This window comes from Schistocerca americana, chromosome 10 (genome assembly GCF_021461395.2).
Source record: "Schistocerca americana isolate TAMUIC-IGC-003095 chromosome 10, iqSchAmer2.1, whole genome shotgun sequence".
NCBI classification, from domain to species: Eukaryota; Metazoa; Arthropoda; class Insecta; order Orthoptera; family Acrididae; genus Schistocerca; species Schistocerca americana.
In genome coordinates this window covers 146,438,873-146,465,284 of record NC_060128.1, presented here as the reverse complement: position 1 = coordinate 146,465,284, position 26,412 = coordinate 146,438,873, and the positions used below count along the sequence as shown (strand labels likewise).

General features: G+C 43.1%; 1 protein-coding gene across 1 annotated transcript in view; it reads right to left on the bottom strand.

Annotated features, from left to right (window-relative positions):
- The window catches only part of LOC124552314, an 80,544-nt gene that overhangs the window by 13,483 nt on the left and 40,649 nt on the right, over nt 1-26,412 (bottom strand). Inside the window, exons 3-4 of the mRNA XM_047126587.1 lie at nt 6,380-6,759; nt 1,939-2,038 (exon numbers count right to left, since the gene is read on the bottom strand). Coding sequence (XP_046982543.1) covers nt 1,939-2,038; nt 6,380-6,759 — 480 coding nt within the window. The remainder of the gene's footprint in view (nt 1-1,938; nt 2,039-6,379; nt 6,760-26,412) is intronic.

Below are 26,412 nucleotides of genomic sequence, written 5' to 3'. Positions count from 1 at the left end.
TGATCAGCGCGTTGTTGGATACTTTTAGTGACATCCTATCATATGAGGAACATTTTCTCAAAGGTTACTTTACTTAGCACTTCCAGAATGTTCTAAGTTTTAGCAATTAGATAAACAAATCTCTTTATTAGTTCTTAATATGAGTCTTAGAAATCTTGCTTAAAGTGTCTGATACAGAGCAATTTTTTATTTCACAAAATTTTTATTAAATCTGACAGTAATGCACTCTGAAAAATTTTGTTGCACGAGAAGTTGTGCTGTAGTGTGCATAAAGTTTGTAGCAAACTTCAGCTTTTTATCTGCAATGGTTCAGCAGAAAATGTTCCTTTTACACTGAAAAATGAAAGTTGCAGGAAATGCAGAAGCCAAATTTTATTAGCATTTATGCCAGAAACAGGTTCTTTTAATGTTGGCCATGACCACACACTTGGTCTTTATGGTCTTCATGTAGCTTTTCTCTTGTAATCTGATCCTTTTTTCGTGCCATTTTGGCTACATACTTCACTGACATTTTAGAGCTAGCAATAAGCACGGCATCAGTCTTCTTCAGTACGTTTCCAGTGAGCAATCTGCATCGAATCCTAGTCTCATAAGAGTCGTGGGTGATTCTTCCAGTATTAGCATCACTGAACACCGGACAATAATCATATAAGGGAATTTTAACAATAGTAGATAATAAAAATGTTGTCTTCGGGCGTCTCTTCTAAACCAGGTTATTAAAGATTTCGGTCGGGTTTGTGTTCCAACGTGTATACATTTCTTTAATAAATGGTAACTAGCCACATTGTAAATAGGATCACAGCCTTATATACTCTACAGATTTCTTCTCTGATAGCAGGAAATTATATATCGCATACAAGGAGAGAATCTTGTAGAAAAGGTGTAGTATTGCGCATTGGTTGAAACCAGGTGGCTTTTCCATCAATTGTAGCGCTAATTAAACTCTGAAAATTGGAGACAATTCGAGCGGGTGTGATACTTCGTCTTTACATCCAGAACTTCCGTGTCGGCGAATTTTACTACGTGATCGGTCTCTCACAGCGCTTGCTCTGCCAAGAGCGATTTCTGTGATCCTGGATCCAGGATTAGAGAACACAAGCGACATTGCAGGTTGGGATAGGAGGAGAATCAAATGGCTGTGAGCACTATGGGACTTAACATCTGAGATCATCAGTCCCCTAGAACTTAGAACTACTTAAACCTGACTAACCTAAGGACATCAGACACATCCATGCCCAAGGCAGCATTCGAACCGGCGACCGTAGCGGTCGCGCGGTTCCAGACTGTAGCGCCTAGAACCGCTCGGCCACTCCGGCCGGCTGGGAGGAGAATCGGTCGTACAGAGCACGCGCTGTGAGAGATCGACCACGTAATAAAATTCGCCGACACGGGAGTTGCTCAGAGAAGCTATAGAAACACACAAATACTACAATAGCTTCAAGAAGAAAGAACAAAGCCTCAAGGTAAACGGATCCTGGCTTCCCGTGGTGCATCGAACGACCGCCGCAGGTAGCAAGAGGAGAATCGCACCGGAAATGACCGCAGAGAAGCCCTTGGACGATGGCGCGCCAGGTATAAATAATCTGCGGCCGCGAGCTCTGCTCCAGTCCGCCACCAGCAATGGAGGGTGAAGAAGCTTTGACAATGCCAGCCACTCGTGCAGGTGAAACGTCAGAAAAATCATACGACGAAAGTAGGCCGAAGAACTCGAGACAGGCTATTTGTCAACAAGTGCTCACGAGAACCTTAACAATTTTCTGTCGCTTTGAACCTTTGCGGTCCCCATAGCACACCTTCGGGATGTTTTGGAACGCCGATTTCGTGTCGGGCGTCACCGACCGACATAGATACTGCTTCTCAGTGCAGCACTATATTATATATGAGAGATGAACATGACTATTTATGAAGTGTACGGCTGTGGATGGGTGGCTTCCTCACCTTGGTCTGCTGGTAGAGTGCCGTGCACAGGTTGACCATGGTAGAGGACAGCTGCACCAGCACCATGCCGCTCATGGCCTCCTCCAGGTCCTGCAGGAACCTGCGGCACACCGCACAACAGACACAGGCTGAGTTCGTTCATCTCTCTAACAACACACATAGTGCAGAACAAGATACAGGCAAGTGGTAGCAAACCATATTACACTGTAAATCAACTTACACTATGTGATCAAAAGTATCCAGACACCCCCCAAAAACAAGCTTTTTCATACTAGGTGCATTGTGCTGCCACCTACTGCCAGGTACTCCATATTAGCGGCCTCAGTAGTCATTAGACATCGTCAGGAAGCAGAATGGGGCGCTTTGCGGAACTCACAGACTTCGAACATGATCAGGTGATTGGGTGTCACTTGTCATATGTCTGTGCACGAGATTTCCACACTTTTGAACATCCCTAGGTCCTCTGTTTCCGATGCGATAGTGAAGTGGAGACGTGAAGGGACACGTCCAGCACAAAATCGTACAGGCCGACCTCGTCTGTTGACTGACAGAGACCGCTGACAGTTGAAGAGGGTCGTAATGTATAATTGGCAGGTATCGATCCAGACCATCAGAAAATAATTCCACACTGCATCAGGATCCACTGCAAGTACTACGACAGTTAGGCGGGAGGTGAGAAAACTTGAATTTCGTGGTCGAGTGACTGCTCATAAGCAGCCGGCCGGAGTGGCCGAGCGGTTCTAGGCGCTACAGTATGGAACCGCGCGACCGCTTCGGTCGCAGGTTCGAATCCTGCCTCGGGCCTGGATGTGAGTGATGTCCTTAGTTAGGTTTAAGTAATTCATAAGTTCTAGGGGACCTCAGCAGTTGAGTGCTCAGAGCCATTTTTGAACTGCTCATAAGCCACACATCACGCCGGTAAATGCTAAACAGTGCCTCGCTTGGTGTAAGGAGCGTAAACATTGGACGACTGAGCAGCGGAGAAAAGTTGTGTGGAGTGACGAACCACGGTACACAATGTGGCGATCCGATGGCAGAGTGTGAGAATGGTGAATGCCGGGTGGACGTCATTTGCCTGTGTGTGTAGAGCCAACAGTAAAATTCGGAGGCGGTGGTGTTATGGTGTGGTCGTATTTATCATGGAGGGGGCTTGCACCCCTTGTTGTTTTGCGTGGCACTATCACAGCACAGGCCTACATTGATGTTTTAAGCACCTTGTTGCTTCCCACTTTTGAAGAGCAATTCGGGCAAGGCGATTACATCTTTCAACACAATCGAGCACCTGTTCATAATGCACGACCTGTGGCACACGACAAAAACATCCCTGTAACGGATTGGCCTGCACAGAGTCCTGACCTGAATCCTATAGAACACCTTTGGGATGTTTTGGAACGCCGACTTCGTGCGAGGCCTCACCGACCGACACAGATACCTCTCTTCAGTGCAGCACTCTGTGAAGAATGGGCTGCCATTCCTCAAGAAATCTTCCAGCTCCTGATTGAACGTATGCTTGCGAGAGTGGAAGCTGTCATAAAGTCTATGGGTGGCCCAACACCATACTGAATTCTAGCATTACCGATGGAGGGCGCCACTAACTCTTAAGTTATTTTCAGCCAGGTGTCCAGATACTTTTGATCACACAGTGTATCATTTAATGGGTAATAAGTCTCGTCAGTACGTCATTCATAACAGTAACTACTGAATGCCCAATGGTATGTTCGGAAATGCATCGTTGCCACAATAGATGGCGCTGACGAATGACAATTCCTCTGACCATGTGCAGTTTGTTCCTTGTGTGTTGTATACTGACTCACTGACGCATCATGCTTTAAGCGTCATGCTTTGAGCGTCATGCTTTGAGCGCCTCGCTCGGAGCGTCATGCTTTGAGCGCCTCGCTCGGGGCGCCTCGCTCGGGGCGCCTCGCTCGGGGCGCCTCGCTCGGGGCGCCTCGCTCGGGGCGCCTCGCTCGGGGCGCCTCGCTCGGGGCGCCTCGCTCGGGGCGCCTCGCTCGGGGCGCCTCGCTCGGGGCGCCTCGCTCGGGGCGCCTCGCTCGGGGCGCCTCGCTCGGGGCGCCTCGCTCGGGGCGCCTCGCTCGGGGCGCCTCGCTCGGGGCGCCTCGCTCGGGGCGCCTCGCTCGGGGCGCCTCGCTCGGGGCGCCTCGCTCGGGGCGCCTCGCTCGGGGCGCCTCGCTCGGGGCGCCTCGCTCGGGGCGCCTCGCTCCGAGCAGCAGAATGGCCTGGTATTCATGTCGAGAATAAGTGAAGATGGTGTTTGTGTATGGCCAAGCAGATGGAAGCGGTGGAGAGGAAGCACATCTATAACAAAACAAGAACCCTCATAGACACAAACCACATAGCACAACACATCAAGCTCTTTTTGGGCGTTTGTGTGTTCATGGGTCCTTTCAGACAGATTAACGTGCAGGGAGTCAATGGAACGTGCGTACACCAAATCTGCATGGCTGGGTTCTACCGGATATTGAGATGAACCCTAGTACAAGCTCCAGGCAAATTGGCCTGCCGACATGGTGTAAGCCAAAGTACGATTACGTGTATCCTGCATGAGAACCACTGCTATCCTTATCAGCTGATGAAAGCCACTTTGAACCTGTCGTAATGTGGATGTGATGCAGCTCTCTATTATGTTCTGCAACGATTTGTTGTCATTGAATGCACACTGTCAATTTCTGGACACATGTTCAGAGGACATTTTTCCCTCCATTTCCAGTTATGAATCAGTTCCTGCAGTTTTTCGGTTTTACGAATGTTCACCGCGTATGTACAGGGTGGAGCATTCTCATCCATAATGGGGAATGAATCGGGATGAAGATGACATAGAGCTAAATGATTAAAAAAAAACTTGTAGGTGACACAGACGGTAACGCATTGCTACTAGTAGCAGTGACTATGAACATGATTTTCAAGGTGATTTGGTGGTTAAAGTGATTTTATTAAATGGGAGCCTAATATTTGAGTCGAGATTTAAAAAGAGCGGTAGATTTTATGTATAAAATGATACATTATTCAAGCTCGTAGTAAGTCCAATCAAGGTCGAATAAGCGAATATGTTGTTAGTTCTAGTAGGTATTAAGTGGGAGGTGAGGACGTTTACATTAAAATACAAAGATAGACGCAGATTGGAAGGGGCATAAGGTGTCAAATATAATTACTAATAACATGGTGTTAAAGATAATTATCGAAAGTCATTCGGAGGTTGAATTTTGTTACAGAGAAACAACTATTTGTGACGTCGGATTTGAAAAGAGCAAATAGAGACTTGAACTTTCAGTTTTAATTAACGTGTTTATTGGCAAAATAAATACATAACAGTATCTAGATGTTACTGCAGCATTTACAAGACAGAACAGACATTAACAAAACGTAGATCACTGATTTACAAGTTGCTGAATGAGTCCCTTCGCCTCTCATTCTTCAGGATGCCTCTTCCAGTTTGTATCTAGCATTGCATTTTGCTGTAACCCTCCTCTATTCCGAATTTGTCCCTACTAGAAGCAAAAACAGATTTGCTTATTTGACCTTCACTGAACTAGCCACGACCTTAAACAATGTATTGCGTTATTCTTAAAACTGGCCGCTCTTTTCAAATCTTGAATCAAATATTAGGGTTCCCATTTTAAAAAAAGCTCTTTAATCTTGAAATAACTTTGAAAATCACGTTAAAGATCACGGCCATTAGTAGCAGTGTTCAAATGGCTCTGAGCACTATGGGACTTAACTGCTGAGGTCATCAGTCCCCAAGAACTTACAACTACTTAAACCTAACTAATCTAAGGACATTACACACATCCATGCCCGAGGCAGGATTCGAACCTGTGGCCATAGCGGTCGCGCGGTTCCAGACTGCAGCGCCTAGAACCGCTCGGCCACTCTGGCCGGCACTAGCAGTGTGTGACACTACATAGCTGAAGGGGTTAAGGGGCTATACAGCGAGATCATCAGTTTCTCCTCCATTGTCCATCTGTAACTAATGACACCAGCCCGATATCTGATGAAAAACACTCACAGCCAGAAAGCTGATGAAACAAACAAGCAAGCAAACACACACACACACACACACACACACACACACACACACACACACACACACTCTATATATATATATATATATATATATATATATATATATTGTGTGTGTGTTTGCTTGCTTGTTTGTTTCATCAGCTTTCTGGCTGGTGTCATTAGCTACAGATGGACTAACCCATGGCGGAGAAACTGATGATCTCGCTGTATAGCCCCTTAACCCCTTCAGCTAATCGAAACCGTTTGCCTATCCATGCACGTAGTAAATTCGTGCAGGTGTGTAATATGTTGCATGCAGTCTTCATGGTGTTGCAGTTTTAAAGGCCAGCAGCGTATGTTATAGTGGAAAGTACCCTGTGCCACAAACCTAGTTTGCAGGTGTTAGTTAGCACAAGCTTACTTTGTTATTTTCTGATGACTCTGGATGCAGCTGCAGAGTTCTGCGTAGAGAATGTGCCGTTCCTCGTCGCTAGCAGAGTCTTCAGAGTAACTGTCACTCGAGACTCGCAGACTGGAGACGCGCTGCCCCAGCAGCTGCAGTAGTGCCCCCACGTGCAGCATGGCCGCCACGAAGAAGCAGTCCAGGCCGATGACGACGGGCACCTGCGTGAGTGGCACGGCGCACTGCAGTGCGTAGAGCGCGGCGTAGGCGGCGGGCCGCCGTGACCAGTCCACGCCGTGGAGCTGCACCAGCGGCAGCAGCCACTCGTCACCGCCCGCCAGCAGCGGCGACGGAAGCCACAGCAGGATCAGAGCGTAGATGTAGGCGCTCAGTGACACCTACCGGGTGGAGGCAGCCGTCTGTGGTCTAACAGAGTAGCAGAGTACTGCTGCAAGTGGGCCCTTCACAAATTATGGAGTAGCCATTCCGAGAATTTAAATGTCTGACTCTGCTGGTAGCTGATGCGGTTGGAGGGGCAGGTTGGTGCGGTTGGAGGGGCAGGTTGGTGCGGTTGGAGGGGCAGGTTGGTGCGGTTGGAGGGGCAGGTTGGTGCGCTTGGAGGGGCAGGTTGGTGCGCTTGGAGGGGCAGGTTGGTGCGCTTGGAGGGGCAGGTTGGTGCGCTTGGAGGGGCAGGTTGGTGCGGTTGGAGGGGCAGGTTGGTGCGGTTGGAGGGGCAGGTTGGTGCGGTTGGAGGGGCAGGTTGGTGCGGTTGGAGGGGCGGGTTGTTGCGGTTGGAGGGGCGGGTTGTTGCGGTTGGAGGGGCAGGTTGGTGCGGTTGGATTGGAAAATAACAGCCAGCTAGTTTCAGAAATTTATATTTGTCTGACCCATTGTAAAATGTTAATAGACCTCTAATTCTGCAACTGGTTGGCTGTGGTATGGGAAAACTTAACCAAAACGTAAGGTAAGCAGAGCTCAAAGGCTGCAGGGAGTGAAAGTGTAGACCAAAATGAGATTAAAGTTTAAAACACAATTTAATTTTATTGAACATTAAAAAACACTTGTTCACTGGTACAAATATATATCACAACCCGCAATAAAAAATTTTAAGCTCCAAGCCTAAAGAGCTGCTGAACATTCACAACTGTAATGTCAGAATGACAACCTTAAGATTCAACATAAGGAGATAATCACGGTCTGATGGACGCAACAGTTTTGATTAATTATTGACCAACACAATAAGTTACTGAAAGGAATGACTTTAATCATTTGGCCAGAAGGGCCAATCAAATAAAACCACAAATGCTGTTTTGATAATGCTACAAGAATGCAAAACCAACAGTTCATTTACTTCGCCAAAGGAGCAGTAAAGAGCAAAAGACAAGTTCATATACCAAAGGTTTTTTATTAATGAAACAAGCTAACAAGATAAAATTAATAACCAAAATGGGGTAGTGATGTCACCATTCGGCTTGAATGGCCTGAATATCAGTAGTAATAAATATTTGAGAATGGCTGAAGTTAGTGAGTTAGCACTTAAAACCAGCCCGTGCTCCTCACCACTAGGGAAAATTTACAATCAGCTGTGCTAGGACTGCCTGCTTTAGCAATATGGCACAGACTGGCAGAACAACTAGAAACTTCACCAACGTGGCGAATCGTCCACACAGGGCATGACAGCAACTCTCTATAACACATGAAATAAAAATTACTAAACATAGAAACACATGGTTCAAAATATAACGCCTATCTAGGCAGGAAATGTTAATGACGCCCACTGGCATTCGTAAATCTTCGACTTAGTAAATGTGACAGCCAGTACTAAATAATAATACCACTCAACAAATTGTAAAATACAAGATCCTTCTTGTACTTGGGTCAGAATAAAATTTCAACCACAGATAATATTTTAGGTTCAGTTATTAAGGCACAGAGAGCTAACACTCTTTCCTAGTGATAGTTACACTTACCAATATAACAGCAGATCATTGAATCGGGATTTCGGGCACGCCTGATCCTACTAAAATTGCGAAACACCATGGCACACTACCTTAGAGCAAAACACACCCGACGACACGGGCAGAAAATGAGTGAGACACATCGAGTCAAGAAATTCTCACAGTTAGTCCAGAAGGCAGACAAGCATTCGGCGACAGGTTGCAACCGGCACCAACTCGAGTTATGTCAATTGCCACAGTTCCGCCATAGTCAACAGTTGCCACGCCGAGCTTCCTTATCACATAGCCCGTCCAGAACGACTGCCGCCGTCCCGAGTACATACGCTCGTAGCAATCACGTGCGTTCACAGGAAGTTATACCACCTTTCTCGCAACATTGCGCTGCCACACAACCGGAAACTGAACTCCCCGTCTCACTCCGGCAGCAGCACTCTATACTGTCGTCAGCTGGTCTCTTCACAGAACGCAGCGCCCTCCGAAATTTAAAAGCAAACGGACCAATCGCGGCAGAGCAAAGCCAAGGCTCCGCAAGACGACACACCACGCCTAGGCAAAGATGAAGATGATACGGTTCAGTTTTCCTATACTGTCAAGTGAAAACATCTGGTAGTGGGTTGCCAAGAGACACACATGCTATGACTCAGCAGCAATAACAACTGATGAGCTCTAGCACAGAAAGAGTGTGTGTGTATTGGCAAACCCGTATCCCTCATACCAACTGTTCGACGCAATGTCCAGTTGAAGTAGAGACGCTGTTGGTGCCCGAGGAGGCAGCTCCATGTAGTAAAGTTCATACTATCCCAAATCACTTAGAACTTAAATTGTACATTCAGTCTACTATTCTTTAGATTCAACAATACACTCTTGTCTTCGTTGCTATATGCTTTTCATTATTGCTCGTGATTATGTGTTTCGCTTTAACAGCATCCTCAGATCAGATCTGTGGTACAGAGGATTAACGTTAACATGATGGAACAATCTTTATATAAACAATGTTTAGAATAATTTGGGTGATACATATATTGATCACATATCTTATAGATAAATAGTATCTAGTAAGCCAACATCAAAAGTCAAACTAACTCTTACTGTGCAGCATGTCAAGAAGTAAGCGTGTTCATACCTCACATTGCACATTAGCGTAGATGTGCTTGATGCTGTTTTCGTTGAATAGCTGAGCAGATTACTTAAGATTGCACATAATTTCTGCTACTTATTAATTATGGTTTCAGTGTACATAAACTTCACATAGAATGTTACACCTAAGCTACACGAATTCACACAAGATATTTAGACTTCAGAAAATACCTATACGTGTCACATATGTACTCTGTCAGTACTGTTCACTGTCAGTATGATCATTACTGCCACCAGTGATTTTTACTGTCATTGGTTTTTGCTGTCAATTTTACCATTATGTCATTACAATCACCATTGGTTTTCATATGATTCTACGAGGGTTGTTTGAAAAGTTCTTGGAACAGTATAGAATAAAAGTACTTACATCACTAAAACTTTTTTATTTTTCAGTGTAGTCTCCTTGTAAATTAATGCACTTCATCCAACGATGTTCCAGTGCCTTGATCCCATCTCGAAAACGAGTTTCCTCCAGGCCTGCAAAATAGTTGTCAACCCCGGTTTCAGATCTTCGTTTGAAGTGAAACTTCGTCCACCAAGAAAAATTTTCAGTTTCGGGAAGAGATGGAAGTCTGACGGAGCCATATCAGGTGAATAAGGCGGGTGTGGCAACAATCTATACTTTAATTCGTGTAATTTTGCCACGACGATGGCACATGTGTGCAGGTGCGCCTCAAGAGTTGTGGCACCCATCCTGCAGATAATTTTTTCATTCCTAATTCTTCAATTGAAATGTGATATACCCTTTCAGAGTCCCCATGCGGTTTCAGGGATTAGAATAGGCCCAAGGTATCCGTGCCTGTCGTAAGAGGCGACTAAAAGGAGTCTCACAGTTTTTGGCCCTATTAGTCCAGGTCCCATTTTATGGTTTGATCTGGCACTTCCCAAATTCTAAGGACGCCTTATGTGGTGTATGAGTTATCCATAGTTCCCTTAAACTCGGTCTCCTCAACTTCTTGCCATAGCTTTGCATCTCCACCTGCAATTCAACTATTTGGGCAAGGACACTTTCCGGGGTATGTCATCTCCCGTTGTCTCCCGTACGCTTTCGTCCCCATGACAGTACTGGATTTTCTGCACCCAATATGCAGCTCAGTAGCCAGTCCATTGTGGTGGCGCCGTCACGTACCCATTTGGTGGTAGCCACCTGACAACGCAGGGATCGCACTGCTGATGCCTGAGCTGTAAACTCCCCACGTATGCCAAGGAGTAGATGTCTGTCTTCCTGGGGAATCAGGACCTCCGGCAACGGCCATCATGCCAGGTGGCCTTTGCTGTGGTGGGGTGGTGCCTGTGGAGAGAGCCCCTGAACGGGGCGTCCTTGCACATTGCCCTGACACAGCTCCTGGGCCAGATCAGATCCACAATCAGATGATCAAACATATCTCGTCCGACTACGAGCGACGTCTCATCATCCTCAACCGGATCTGGTGTGGTGGCGTATTTCCAACGCAGTTGTGGGAGAACATCCTCATTCCAGTGCTCAAACCTGGTAAAAACCCGATTGATGTGGGTAGCTATCGGCCCATCAGCGTCACCAACGTTCTTTGTAATCTGTTAGAACGTATGGTAAGTTGGTGGTTGTGTTGGGTCCTGGAGTCACGTGGCCTACTGGCTTCATGCCAGGGCGGTTTCCGCCAGGGTCGCTCCACCACTGATAATCTATTTTCCCTCGAGTCTGCCATCTGAACAATCCTTTTCCAGGCGCCAACACCTGGTTGCCGTCTTTTTTGATTTACGAAAAGCTTACGACATGATGTGGCGCCATCATATCCTTGCCACATTATAAGTGGTGTCTCTGGACCCCACTCCCGATTTTTATCCAAAATTTTCTATCGCTCCGTACTTTCTGTGTCCGGTAGTTCCCTCCACATTCAGGTGAATGGGGCTCTGTATTGTATCCCTATTTTTAATGGCCATTAACGGTCTAGCTGCAGCTATCGGGCCATCAGTCTCGCCTCCTCTGTATGCAGACGACTTCTGCATTTCCTACTGCTCCTCATGGGCGCATCTCGAGAAATGGGCGCATCTCGAGAAATCTTGAGCACTTGGATGGGCGAGGACTCGGCAAGCTCCATCAATTCATGAGACGTGAAATGTAGTGCTCTACTTCTGGTCGGTTGCAGATTAAATAGGTAACTGTGCTGCAGGGCGGGTTAGTCAATTACAGTGTGAGGGGATCTTCCAGTCTGTAATTTTACTCTAAGACTGTGAGAATGCTCTGTATCTCCTATCAGCATGGAGATAGATTGTAAATTAAGCACTATGCTCAAGGTGTCAGAAATACGAAGAGCGCCGTCTGATATACTTTAATTATGTATGTGTTCGAGAATTAGCAATAAATGGACGTACTGCACAGTCATGTAGCAAAGTGGAGCAGGGGTGGTTTAGCTATGGTACTGAAACTGGGAAACATGCTGTCACATCATTGGTCTGTGTTGAAATTACTGTAAAATTGCTGAAATTGTTCACACAATCAACTGTTGTGTTTATTATTTCAGTACATCTGCTGTGTCCTTTCCATCCACTGGCACACTGTTGGTTACCACATAATGATTGACTGACAACGCTTGTTTGAGTTTGAGAAAGAGTTTTGTGGAGGGGTAGCACCTTATGAGGATGGCTAGCACCGAAACACTGATCGCGTACATGACTGCAATATGAGGAATCAGTCGAAACAGAACGCAGAGCCACTAGCAATTCCGTCACTGTGACAGATGAGTTTAAATGTAGATCTCGTGAATCACATTCGGACTGTAGTTTGGAAACCGACGCCAACGCTGCAAAACTCTTCCCATTTCCTTATGTTGTAACTGACTTTATTTAAAATCAAACAGTGTATGTGGTGTGTCATGGTAGGAGCAGTAAAAACATGTCTAGAGGTAGCCCAATTGACCTATCTTCCCTCCAAAATTCAAACTTCCCGCCAGGGGGGCTTGGCAGGGGGGCGTGGCACTATCCCGCCATCTTGAGTAGCGGCACTCGCGTCTTCAGCTGACTTCACGGCAGCCATCTTGAATGACGTCAATCGCGTCATCAGCTGACGACAATCGCGCCAGTGTGCGAGGATGCCTTGGATCAGAACGTGTTAATGTCAGTTTAGAACCTGACCCAGACCTCGAAGTTGTGACGGAAAAAATAAAATGTTTGGTGGTGTACAAAGCGTGTTAGAGCAGAAAAAAATGTTTCAAACAACAGGACAGGGTCACAGGGCGCGTCTCTTGCGACTTACAATAGTCCTCGGGATACGATCCTCCTCCTTCAGTACAGGTGATGAAAGTTTAAACTTGAGTGTGCAGTTGATCAAAAGCTGTATATTTAATAGGATCGTCACATGTGCTCGACGTCTGCACGCATGCAGTATTTGTTTCCGATGTATGTTAGGAGAAAGATGTAGTAAAAATCATAGAGTTCTATATCAGATGAAGTTAGTCGCGCTTTTATAGTTCATATTTTTTTTCTCTGTTGGATGTTACAGAATAACGAAGATAGATATGAATGGACGCAGATCTGTAGTACTTGTATGTAGTTTGGGGACGAACCACAGTGCAGTAGTAAAAAATCCCTGCCCTTATGGCAGTTCCCATCTCCATCGAATGGTCAAAACACAATCCTGTCAAGGTAACGCAGCTTACCCTGTTTCTATGTGGGTTGCAGAAGGTGGTAGATATATTTTCCCCCGAGTCCTACTCAGTTCCGAGTTAAATTGGAACGATCATATGCGTAAAGATGGAAGTTGCAAGATGCGTGGGGGCTACGTAAAACGAGGTTCGAATTTTACTGTAGCAGATAGGTTCGAGACAGATGACTCGTTTCGAGATATGAGAGTGCTAGAAATATGATTCATTAGTGGCCGTAATCAATAAAGGACTTCTGCATAGGATCCTATGCAGGTATGTGTTTGAATGGGAGGACTTGATTCCAAATCCGAGTATACTCGAGCAATCACTGTCTGTATTCAGTGTTACAGTACTTGTCTGGGGGAAAAAAAACCTCATTCAGAGGTAATGCGGGTATAGCTTTTAACATGGGTACTTGTATGAACCTCTAGAATCAAGACTGCTTGTGGTGGTTGTGTTTTTTAACATCTCGCTGTTTCTAAGACGAATAAGTCTCTCTTTATAGGACACAGTGGCACCACTCGCAAGAAAACTTATTAGACATGTCTACCCATGGTTGATTTTCGGTCAGTATTATTATTTTGTATCATAGGCAATCAGTTATTGACAATGTATTATACTTAGTAGTAGGGGATGTGTGATGGGTTCGCCTTGTGTCTGCGGCTTAAGAAGTATGTGTTTGCGTTCTGACATGTGCAAAGGAAATGACTATGGCCAGTCATAAGGAAGGTATGGATTTGATATGCAATACTGTGATGACAAACGGAGGCATATGTCAAGTCATAAGACTGGCAAAGATATTTCCATTTCAGGACCTACAGCTGTTAGTAGAGCGTATTTTCGAGGTTGGAGACACATTTGCCGGTTCTCTATATATGAGAAAGACGTTATTCGATTTTGTAGGTTGTTGTTGTCTTCAGTCCAGAGACTGGTTTGATGCAGCTCTCGATGCTACTCTATCCTGTGCAAGCTTCTTCATCTCCCAGTAACTACTGCAACCTACATCCTTCTGAATCTGTTTAGTGTATTCATCTCTTGGTCTCCTCCTACGACTTTTACCCTTCACGCTGCCCTCCAGAACTAAACTGGTGATCCCCCGATGCCTCGGAATATGCCCTACCAACCGATCCCTTCTTCTAGTCAAGTTGTGCAACAAATTTATCTTCTCCCCAATTCTCTTCAGTACCTCTTCATTAGTTATGTGATCTGCCCATCTAATATTCAGCATTCTTCTGTAGCACCACATTTCGAAAGCTTCTATTCTCTTTTTGACTAAATTATTTATCGTCCACGTTTCACTTCCATACATGGCTACATTCCATACAAATACTTTCAGAAACGACTTCCTGACACTTAAATCTATATTCGATGTTAACAAATTTCTCTTCTTCAGAAACGCTTTCCTTGCCATTGCCGGTCTATATTTTCTATCCTCTCTACTTCGACCATCATCAGTTATCTTGCTCCCCAAATAGCAAAACACATTTACTACTTTAAGCGTCTCATTTCCTAATCTAATTCTCGCAGCATCACCCGATTTTATTCGACTACATTCCATTATCCTTGTTTTGCTTTTGTTGATGTTCATCTTATACCCTCATTTCAAGACACTGTCCATTCTGTTCAGCTGCTCTTCCAGGTCCTTTGCTGTCTCTGACAGAATTACAACGTCATTATTTCTTCTCCATGGATTTTAATTCCTCCTTCGAATTTTTCTTTTGTTTCCTTTAGAGCTTGCTCAATATAGAGATTGAATAACATCGGGGATGGGCTACAACCCTGTCTCACTCCCTTCCCAATCACTGCATCCCTTTCATGTTCCTCGACTCAATTTGTTATCTGGTCTCTGTACAAATTGTAAATAGCCTTTCGCTCCCTGTATTTTACCTCTGCCACCTTCAGAATTGAAAGAGAGTATTCCAGTCAACATTGTCAAAAGCTTTCTCTACGTCTACAAATGCTAGAAACGTAGAGTTGCCTTTCCTTAATATTTCTTCTAAGATAAGTCGCAAGGTCAGTATTGCCTCACGTGTTCCATCATTTCTACGGAATCCAAACTGATCTTCCGCGAGGTCGGCTTCTACCAGTTTTTCCATTCGTCTGTAGATTATAGGGGTTGATTTGGAATCTGCTACATAACCGAGATCTGTATTCGAGAGTGGAAATATCGGTTTCCACACAATTGTCTTCACAGACGTGACAATTGTCTCAGTCGAACGTAAAAACTGTACCGATTTTGCTCATAAAACTGGACTTCGTCTGTTTTCGTGGAAAGAGGACATTTATTATGGTAGGGAGTGTTTTGCTTTATTATAGGAGTCTAGCTGATGTCAAATAAATAATGGAGCGGACGAGACCCATACGAGAGCTCTGCCAGAGCGTCCTGCATGACGTGAAACAAAGTCTAAGAAAGAGAGGTGTTGGGGGCCTGACCTCTCATATCTATAACTGCTATCGGGGCATTTCGGATGGGGCGCCCCATTCAGCCGGCGGGACTTTCGCCTTGGCGTCAGAATGGGCAGGGAGAGTGTCGGCATAGTAGCTCGATTTCATAGTCTGTGATTGTAGATGGATGAGAAGGCAGTCTTTCACGATGAGGATTTCCCCGAGTAGTGTGATGATTTTTTTAATTATTTTTTTTTTCATCACCTGTGATCGTGTGTATCGGCTTGGGTTAGGATGATTTTTTAGTAGACATGTGTAGTGAACTCGGATGTCAAACTGCGAAAGATTGTATATGCCTGCAGTAATATATTGTATTTAACTCCTATCTGTCCAACACCGGTATGTGGTCAGTTGAACGTTTCCCCCCCCCCCCTCCCCCTAGCATGTAGGTGTAGCGTAGAGTTTGAGTGCTTCTGTCGCTGGTTTCGAGTGGTATAATTTTTTCTCCAGCAGGATAACACTAGTTGTCAGTTTTGCGATTTTAAGCCGTTCATGTGCAGTGCTATGCATATACTTCGTAATTAGGACCGATCACTGTGATTAGGATCGATATTTTGCGTAAGTATGGAGTGGTATAATTTTTTTCCCAGTAGGATAACAGGAGTTGTCAGTTTTGCGATTTTAAACCGTGCTTGAGCATATAGTTGTGTAATTAGGTCCGATATTTATGATTAATTGCGATATTTGCGTGAGTTTGGAGTGGTATTGGGCAATTTGGTTTAAAAAGCAGGATAAGACCAGTTTTGTGGGATAGTTACACTCCTGGAAATGGAAACAAGAACACCTTGACACCGGTGTGTCAGACCCACCATACTTGCTCCGGACACTGCGAGAGGGCTGTACAAGCAATGATCACACGCACGGCACAGCGGACACACCAGGAACCGCGGTGTTGGCCGTCGAATGGCGCTAGCTGCGCAGCATTTGTGCACCGCCGCCGTCAGTGTCAGCCAGTTTGCCGTGGCATACGGAGCTCCATCGCAGTCTTTAACACTGGTAGCATGCCGCGACAGCGTGGACGTGAACCGTATGTGCAGTTGACGGACTTTGAGCGAGGGCGTATAGTGGGCATGCGGGAGGCCAGGTGGACGTACCGCCGAATTGCTCAACACGTGGGGCGTGAGGTCTCCACAGTACATCGATGTTGTCGCCAGTGGTCGGCGGAAGGTGCACGTGCTGTAGTGGGACGAAATTAAACGTCACCCATCCACCAAGTCAGCCCAGTTTGCAGGTGACTATAAGTTTAATTTAGTTTTTGTTTATGTGTTTTCTTATTATTTGTAATAAATGTGAATTATCTAAAAGTTTTGTATTTTTTTTATGTGTTTCATGTACGGAGAGATCGGCGCAACGAACGGGGACAGCATCTTCGTTGCCGCGACCAGAGAGGAAATTGCTGGCCGCTATACGTCGCGGGTCGACAGCCAAGGAGCAACAGAAGATCCTGGAACCGAGTTGTTGCGTCGTGGTTCTAAAAAATTAAAAATGAATTTTTATACTCTTTTTTGTACAACAATGACGAGCTTAATCTTATTGAAATGTTAGTCACTGTCTGTCAACGCTCAAGTTCACATCTGTATGTGTAGGAAGCTAATAAAATAGTGTATGCTACTAAAGTTGAAACACGTGTCTTGAAGATTCATTTATGAAGAATTGTGTGAACGGATTAATAATATATTTGACAAGATTAGTAATTCTTACGTCGTTCACCGAAACTTTGAATCTAAAAAGTTTATTTAATGTGTGATTCTGATATCGATTAGATCAAGATAACGTGTGTCAATATAATTTCTGAGGAGAAACAAACGAAATTTAAATTCGAAAAAGTTACGAAAACCAATTGGCCCAAGTGATGTAATTCTCTGCACACGACTCAACTGATGTTTTACAGTTTCGTTCAAGAACCATTATATGACAATTCAAAAAGAATATGAATCATTTTTGAAGTGGGTTGTAACTGACGTAGGTGACGAAGTCTGCACATGGTCATATATCAAACGAAAACCTAAATACGTCGTTACACCGCACCGTGGCGACCTTAGAAACAGGACTTGTGTGCAACTAAGGCACACAGGTACGAAACAAAGCATCAAGAGTCCTTCGGAAGTCAACGCGAGTTTTCGTGGAGCCTTCACCAGCCAGCGGCGACTTCGCGGGTGTGGGCATCTGACGGAGTGCAGCCAAGCAGTACGGTCACGCAGTTGTTCCACGAGAAGGCGCGCCTGTTGGGCAGCAGCTGAACGCTGCAAAACCCGACAACCTTTTTTCTCACTAAACTAATAGGCCCAGTACGTCAGCTGCGGGGTGTTCCTCCGGCTGGTATTAGAGGTGTTGCTGAGGGCTTCGCCTGTCTACGGCGGTGCCGGGCGTGGTTGCAGCCAGCGACGTTTTCGGTGTTCGACTCAGCGTCCTGCCGGTTGCGGAAGCGGGGTCGCAGCATCTCAGCGGCTGCATCGACGGCTGTTACATCTGCAGCCCATAGCAGCACACTGATCATCGAGAACTACAAATTACAATATTAGTGTCCGGTGAGTTTGTTTCAAGTTGGAAGTGGAGTGTTGTACATAGGGAGTGTGCTTTTATAGGATTGTTGATTCCAAGTCTGCGTGTGTAAATAGTTAATTTCATACAATAATGTCGGGAAGTGAAATGTCAGACGAAGAGCAATCTATGTCCGATAGGAGCATGAGATCCCTTTTTAGGGCGATAGCTAAATTAAAACAATCTAACGGGGATTTCCTAGCTGAATTAAAACAGTCTAACGAAGAATCTATGGCTAGATTAAAACAGTCTAACGAGGAATCTACTGCTAGATTAAAAGAGGAATTAAAACAGTCTAACGAAGAATCTATGGCTAGATTAAAACAGTCTAACGAGGAATCTACTGCTAGATTAAAAGAGGAATTAAAACAGTCTAACGAAGAATCTATGGCTAGATTAAAACAGTCTAACGAGGAATCTACTGTTAGATTAAAAGAGGAACTAAAACAGGAATTAAAACAGTCTAACGAAGAATCTACTGCTAGATTAAAACAATCTAACGAAGAATCTATGGCTAGATTAAAACAGTCTAATGAGGAATCTACTGCTAGATTGAAACAGGAACTAAAACAGGAATTAAAACAGTCTAACGAGGAATCTACTGCTAGACTTAAAGGGGAGCTAACAAAATCAACAGACAGGTTGCAGGAATATCTTAATGAAACCAGTCGAGAATTAAGTAATAAAATAGAGTCTTCTAAAGTTGAAATGCAAGAAAAATTAGTAGGACTTAGTAATAAGATTGCCGATAATTGTAAAAGGTTAGAAGAACATATCCAGGAATCGCGCGAGGAAAAAGCTCGCATGCGAAACGATATCACTGACTTAACCGAGAGACTAGATAGTGTCAATATCTTAGTTGTAAATGAAATACAGAAAAATAACGATATGTTACGAGATGAATTTTCTATGCAAACAGAAACTGTTCGCAGAGAATTATTGAAATCTATTAAAGAGGTCTCTACCAAACCTGTAGAGATTTCTTCAATAGATAATGTAGAATTAGAGACATTAACTCATCAAGTAGAAAAGGACCATACCGAAATCGAAAACATGAAATTTTTAATTACTGAAATATGCAATAATCTTGAGACTGCCAAAGATAATAATATTGACGAAGGTACAGAGCGTTCACATCGTGAACACAGTGAAGAATCGATATTAGCTAATCGCGTATCCAATACAGAAATGCGGATACAGGAAATTACTAAACGGTTATCGGAATTAGATAATAACGAGAACATTTCAGGTAGCAGAGGTAATAACATAATCAGAGACAACAGTCGCATCGAATTTGCTAGCACGGACGACAACAATATGAATAAGGCAATCACGGCAAGCCAATCCGATGCAACTCCGTCTCTGCAATCTAAACAAAATCCGACTATTTCTCTCGCAGAATGTCTGGATGACATAACAACAAATTCAAATGTAGCAAGTCGATTTCCTGTATTCAAACCAGGAGGCGAACTGCACCCTATAATCTTTATAAAAGCTTTTGAAACATCATTATCTCCTAAATGGAGTAATGAAAAACGCATTCAATTTGTAATAGGACATTTAGAAGCAGAAGCTGCGGAGTGGGCAGTACTGCATAGAAATGAATTCAGGGATTGGGATGATTTTGTTAAGCAGTTTAAACAAAATTATTGGTCAAGAGGAAAACAACAACACTTAACTTTAGAGTTGTTAGACCCTCCTCCATATTCTAAACGGTGGGGAGGTTATAGGAATTATTTTGAATGGCATTTAAATCGTGCTAAATTAATTGAAGAACCAATTATTGAAAGTCATTTAATACGAGTCCTAATTAGTAGGTTACCGTATTACGTAAAGGAAAGAATGATAGAAAGAGAATGGTCACAGCCGTGCGAATTGTTAGGATATTTAGAGCAGTTAGATATACTTAATAGAGAAAGGGAAGACGAGAAGTTTAGATTTGGTAGAAATGACAATCCTCGAAATAATAATAATAATTCAGAACCACTAAAAGCTAATAACAACAATCATAGTCGGTTCTGTTATATAAAACGTCAATCTAAAGATAAAGAGAGCCAACAAAATCGTGGTAATAACTCTAAAGTGCGGAAATTACACAATAACGATCATGAGATAAATCATCCTCAAGTAATTAATGAAGGTCAAGTGGTAGGTGACGTCATCATAGAACGTTCGGAAAACTAGTAAAGTCCTTTAGTACGGGTCAACTAAAGGGAAATATTGGTCAAGATTATCCAAGACCCAATTGCAATTTATCATTAAGCTGCCAAAAGGACGATGACTGGCAACAAGATTTACTTCAGGAAGACAATCAGATAAGGGAGAATGTAACATATAAACCCGTTATTAAAGGTTATATTAAAGATACCGAAGTAAATATTATAGTTGATTCGGGTAGCGAAGTAAGTATTTTATCCAAAGAATTATTTCAGCTTAAAAGAAAATATTGGAATTTCCCGACTTTACCTGTAACTGGGGTGAAAATTATAGGAGTTACTGGTAAAAGAAGTCAAAATATTACTGAGGAAGTTTATGTAACTTTTGAAATTGCTAAACAATTAATTGCTCACTCTGTACTCGTCGTAGCCAACTTAAATGTGGCCATAATTTTAGGTATAGATTGGCTGTGTAAATATAAAGCTATATTAGATTTTAAAGATTCTTCCTTAACCATCCATAAGGAGGCATGTACCTTTAAGGTGAGGTTCTCTAACAGTCAAGTACCTGAAAATTGCTACGAGTCCTTACAGATTAAGTACGCACCGACCATGAATCTATTAACAGATTTTAGTGACCTTGGGTATGCAGTATACCAATGTCAGGCTAGTAATAGTATCGAAACCGAAGTGAAAGAAAAATGTTTATCTACGAATTGTCTATCCGAGCAAGAAAAGGAAGAGTTGGAATCTTTGATGTTAGAATTTAGAGCCGTCTTCTCAGATGAACCGGGGAGAATTAAAGATTACGTTTGTAAACTTAAGATTAAAGATAAGAAACCATTCTTTAAGAAACCTTATCCTATTCCAGTACAATTCAAAGAAGCGGCTAGTAGAGAAATAAGTAAGATGCTAGAACAAAACATTATCGAACGATCATGTAGCGCTTTTAACAGTCCGTTGTGGGTAGTTAAGAAAGCTACTGGTGGGGTACGACTGGTTCTGGATGCCCGTGAATTAAATAAAATTATAGAGATGGAAAGAGACAGACCTATTCCTATGGAGGACGTACTTCTTAAGATCGCTGGTTCTCGTTATATGAGTACAATGGATCTAACCTCTGGCTACCATCAAGTAACATTACACCCGGATTCACGGCAATATACGGCTTTTCTTTTTGAAGGCAGATCATATCAGTTCCAAGTTTTACCTTTTGGACTTAATATATCAGTGTCAACTTTCATTAGGGCATTAGATTCTGCTTTGGGTCAGCAATTGTTACAAAAGATTATTTTATATGTAGATGATATTTTAGTAGCTACTAAAACGTGGGAAGAACACGTAACGATATTACGGGAATTGTTTAACCGTTTAATTGACAGAGGAATTACTTTAAAATTATCTAAGTCTTACTTCGGAAAGGAGGAAGTGAGATTTTTGGGGCATATAGTGGACAGTAAAGGTATTAGGCCAGACCCAGCACGTATTGAAGCTATTGCTCGATGCCCGAGTCCTAGAAATCGGAAACAATTGAAATCATTCCTAGGAATGGTAGGATTTCTGAGAAGATTTCTTCCAGGGCAGGATATTGTTAATCCTACATTACTAGATTTATTGAAAGAGAAGTCAGTATGGCTCTGGGGACAAAAGGAAGAGGAAGTTTTTAATAAGATAAAAGGGGCGTTAACCAAAGCCAAAATGTTATACCACCCAGATTTCGATCAGGACTTTGGTATGTGTACGGATGCCTCTGATTATGGTGTGTCTTGTGTAACATTCCAAGGTGATCTGACCAATGAAGAGGGATTACATCGGCCTATTGGATTCGCTAGTCGAACTTTAAATAAACATGAAAGAAATTATTTTGTATCCGAGAAGGAAGCTCTCGCAGTGGTATGGGGTTTTCAACGATTTAGAGGATTATTAATGGGAAGAAAAACAATTGTATATACTGATCATCAGGCTTTAATCTTTTTGAACAATTGCCGGTTACTTCACCGTAGGCTATTACGTTGGGTATTATACTTGCAAGAATTTCAGTACGAAATTAGGTATATAAAAGGATCTCAAAATGTAGTTTCAGATGCTTTGTCAAGGCTTCCCGTAGGAATGGAGAATATTAATATTGCAGAAGAACCAGGAACAAATTATCATGTTTACTTCCTTTTGACTAAGGAGAACGAACGTAAGGTTAAACGGATAGTAACTGCTGTTAGATGCAATCAAAGAAATGACGATCAATATAGGGACCTTATACAAAACCTTAATAATGGGGACGAAACAGTTAACACCCGGGGTGTGTGGTTATATTTTAACGACTTGTTGTATTGGAAAGCACAGAGGGAACACCAGAGATGGAAAATCTGCATTCCGGAAACTGTTGTGGACGAGTTAATTACTTATATTCATGAAGGTTACGGGCATTTTGGAATTCATAAATGTATTAAACATCTAATGAAGTATTATTATTTCAAAAATATGTCACGTATTGTGAGAAGTATTATTAGGGCTTGTGAAACCTGTCAAAAGGTTAAAGTTAATAACAAATCCAAGCGTTATAAATTATATGCTGTAATTCCTCGAGGTTTGTGGGATCTACTGTCATTAGATTTTTTCGGCCCTCTGCCTCGGAGTTCAGGAGGATTCACATATGTGTTTGTTGTAATGGAATGTTGGTCCAAACATGTGAAACTGTATACTTTGAAACGAGCGAATACAGCAAGCGTTATACGCTGCCTCACCCGAAATTACTTTGTTAACTGGGGCATTCCTAAACGACTTATGTCTGACAACGGTAGTGCCTTTATTAGTCAAAGATTTCAAGATATGATAAGACAATATGGAATCAAACATATCTTAATTTCGAAATATCACCCTCAAAGTAATTTAGTAGAAAGAGTCATGAAAGAATTAGGACGATTATGTAGAACTTATTGTGCACATAAACATACTCGGTGGGCCAAACTAATGCCTGAATTCGAAAAGATATTAAATGAATTGCCTCACCTAACGACGGGATTATCACCTATAGAAATTTTAGGCAAACGAATTATAGGTGAGCCTTTACTAGCTGCTTTACCTTGGCCACCAGTAAATGAGATACAACAAGATATTCCAGACGAAAAAGTTTGCGAACAGATTGTAAAAAATGCCGAACGGAGAATTAAAAGTTATAATCAACAGGCTATAGAACCCTCATTTCAGGTAGGAGATCTTGTGTTAGTACGATCTCATCCTAAAAGTTCTAAGATCGATAAGGAATGTAGAAAATTCTTCTTTATCTTTGAAGGTCCATATGTTGTACATAAGATTGTACACCCCAAAGCATTACTTCTTATGGAACCTTCATCAGGTGTAATTAAAGGATTATATAGTGTTGATCAAATGAAACTCTTCATTCCTAAATAAGTTAATATTTAGTATATGTTACATACGGAAGAGCGTTCATAGTTTATTCATGTGAAGTTTTTCGTGATAGTTACGTATTATTTTAAAGAATAGAACAGAAAGCTTAAACAAGTGTTCTGCAATAATCTACTGGTACTTCAAAAAGAGAAAGATAACCAAAAGGGGGATTTATATGGAGGAAACTTTGCTCTTAGGTCAAAAGGAATTTTGCATATTTTAAATTTACTCGGATAGTAGGAACCAAAGGGGATGGTTAATAGTTTTAGGGACCATGGGCGTCCAGAGCTATATGGCTCACGAGAACATAGCAGAGTGCCTTTAATAGAGGTTTGCAATAGTGTTAATATAGAACACACCAAACGGGGCTCTCTCGCTTGTTTCTCCTAAATAAATGGCCATTACCCAACAAGGTGTCCGAAGGTAAAGAAAGCCGTGCCGAGATTCTAAAGAGAGTTTTGCTTGATTTCTTCTTGACCTCAGGCATAAATAAGGCATTAGGGAAGAGAATGATGTAAAGTAAATAGTACTATTAGTTATTGTGAGAAACTTATTAGTAATATACATTCTTGGAAAGAATAACTCTAGTAACTAAATGAAACTGAAACTAATCTATCACAATTTGAACGCTCTGTCCTAATGTACAACGTTAAAGAACGTACTAAATTAGTATTTATTAGCAACTATTAACTGAAGAGGAGCAATCTCCCTATATTCGGTTACGAATTACCGTAAGAGCACAATTAAGAGTAAATGACAAATAGTCACAACGGTATCGTGTTAAAAGGATTAAATCTATCTAATAGCAAGGACTTGAGGTTACGTAAAATGTGAGGAAAATGTATTAACAGTTAAATATTGTATATTGAACAGTTTTAATTCCGGTTAAAACCTGACAAACTGAGCTTGTGGGTGGGGTATGTAGTGGGACGAAATTAAACGTCACCCATCCACCAAGTCAGCCCAGTTTGCAGGTGACTATAAGTTTAATTTAGTTTTTGTTTATGTGTTTTCTTATTATTTGTAATAAATGTGAATTATCTAAAAGTTTTGTATTTTTTTTATGTGTTTCATGTACGGAGAGATCGGCGCAACGAACGGGGACAGCATCTTCGTTGCCGCGACCAGAGAGGAAATTGCTGGCCGCTATACGTCGCGGGTCGACAGCCAAGGAGCAACAGAAGATCCTGGAACCGAGTTGTTGCGTCGTGGTTCTAAAAAATTAAAAATGAATTTTTATACTCTTTTTTGTACAACAATGACGAGCTTAATCTTATTGAAATGTTAGTCACTGTCTGTCAACGCTCAAGTTCACATCTGTATGTGTAGGAAGCTAATAAAATAGTGTATGCTATTAAAGTTGAAACACGTGTCTTGAAGATTCATTTATGAAGAATTGTGTGAACGGATTAATAATATATTTGACAAGATTAGTAATTCTTACGTCGTTCACCGAAACTTTGAATCTAAAAAGTTTATTTAATGTGTGATTCTGATATCGATTAGATCAAGATAACGTGTGTCAATATAATTTCTGAGGAGAAACAAACGAAATTTAAATTCGAAAAAGTTACGAAAACCAATTGGCCCAAGTGATGTAATTCTCTGCACACGACTCAACTGATGTTTTACAGTTTCGTTCAAGAACCATTATATGACAATTCAAAAAGAATATGAATCATTTTTGAAGTGGGTTGTAACTGACGTAGGTGACGAAGTCTGCACATGGTCATATATCAAACGAAAACCTAAATACGTCGTTACACCGCAGTGCCCGTCGACCTGGGACCGGACCGCAGCGACGCACGGATGCACGCCAAGACCGTAGGATCCTACGCAGTGCCGTAGGAGACCGCACCGCCACTTCCCAGCAAATTAGGGACACTGTTGCTCCTGGGGTATCGGCGAGGACCATTCGCAACCGTCTCCATGAAGCTGGGCTACGGTCCCGCACACCGTTAGGCCGTCTTCCGCTCACACCCCAACATCGTGCAGCCCGCCTCCAGTGGTGTCGCGACAGGCGTGAATGGAGGGACGAATGGAGACGTGTCGTCTTCAGCGATGAGAGTCGCTTCTGCCTTGGTGCCAATGATGGTCGTATGCGTGTTTGGCGCCGTGCAGGTGAGCGCCACAATCAGGACTGCATACGACCGAGGCACACAGGGCCAACACCCGGCATCATGGTGTGGGGAGCGATCTCCTACACTGGCCGTACACCACTGGTGATCGTCGAGGGGACACTGAATAGTGCACGGTACATCCAAACCGTCATCGAACCCATCGTTCTACTATTCCTAGACCGGCAAGGGAACTTGCTGTTCCAACAGGACAATGCACGTCCGCATGTATCCCGTGCCACCCAACGTGCTCTAGAAGGTGTAAGTCAACTACCCTGGCCAGCAAGATCTCCGGATCTGTCCCCCATTGAGCATGTTTGGGACTGGATGAAGCGTCGTCTCACGCGGTCTGCACGTCCAGCACGAACGCTGGTCCAACTGAGGCGCCAGGTGGAAATGGCATGGCAAGCCGTTCCACAGGACTACATCCAGCATCTGTACGATCGTCTCCATGGGAGAACAGCAGCCTGCATTGCTGCGAAAGGTGGATATACACTGTACTAGTGCCGACATTGTGCATGCTCTGTTGCCTGTGTCTATGTGCCTGTGGTTCTGTCAGTGTGATCATGTGATGTATCTGACCCCAGGAATGTGTCAATAAAGTTTCCCCTTCCTGGGACAATGAATTCACGGTGTTCTTATTTCAATTTCCAGGAGTGTATTTTTTGTGAT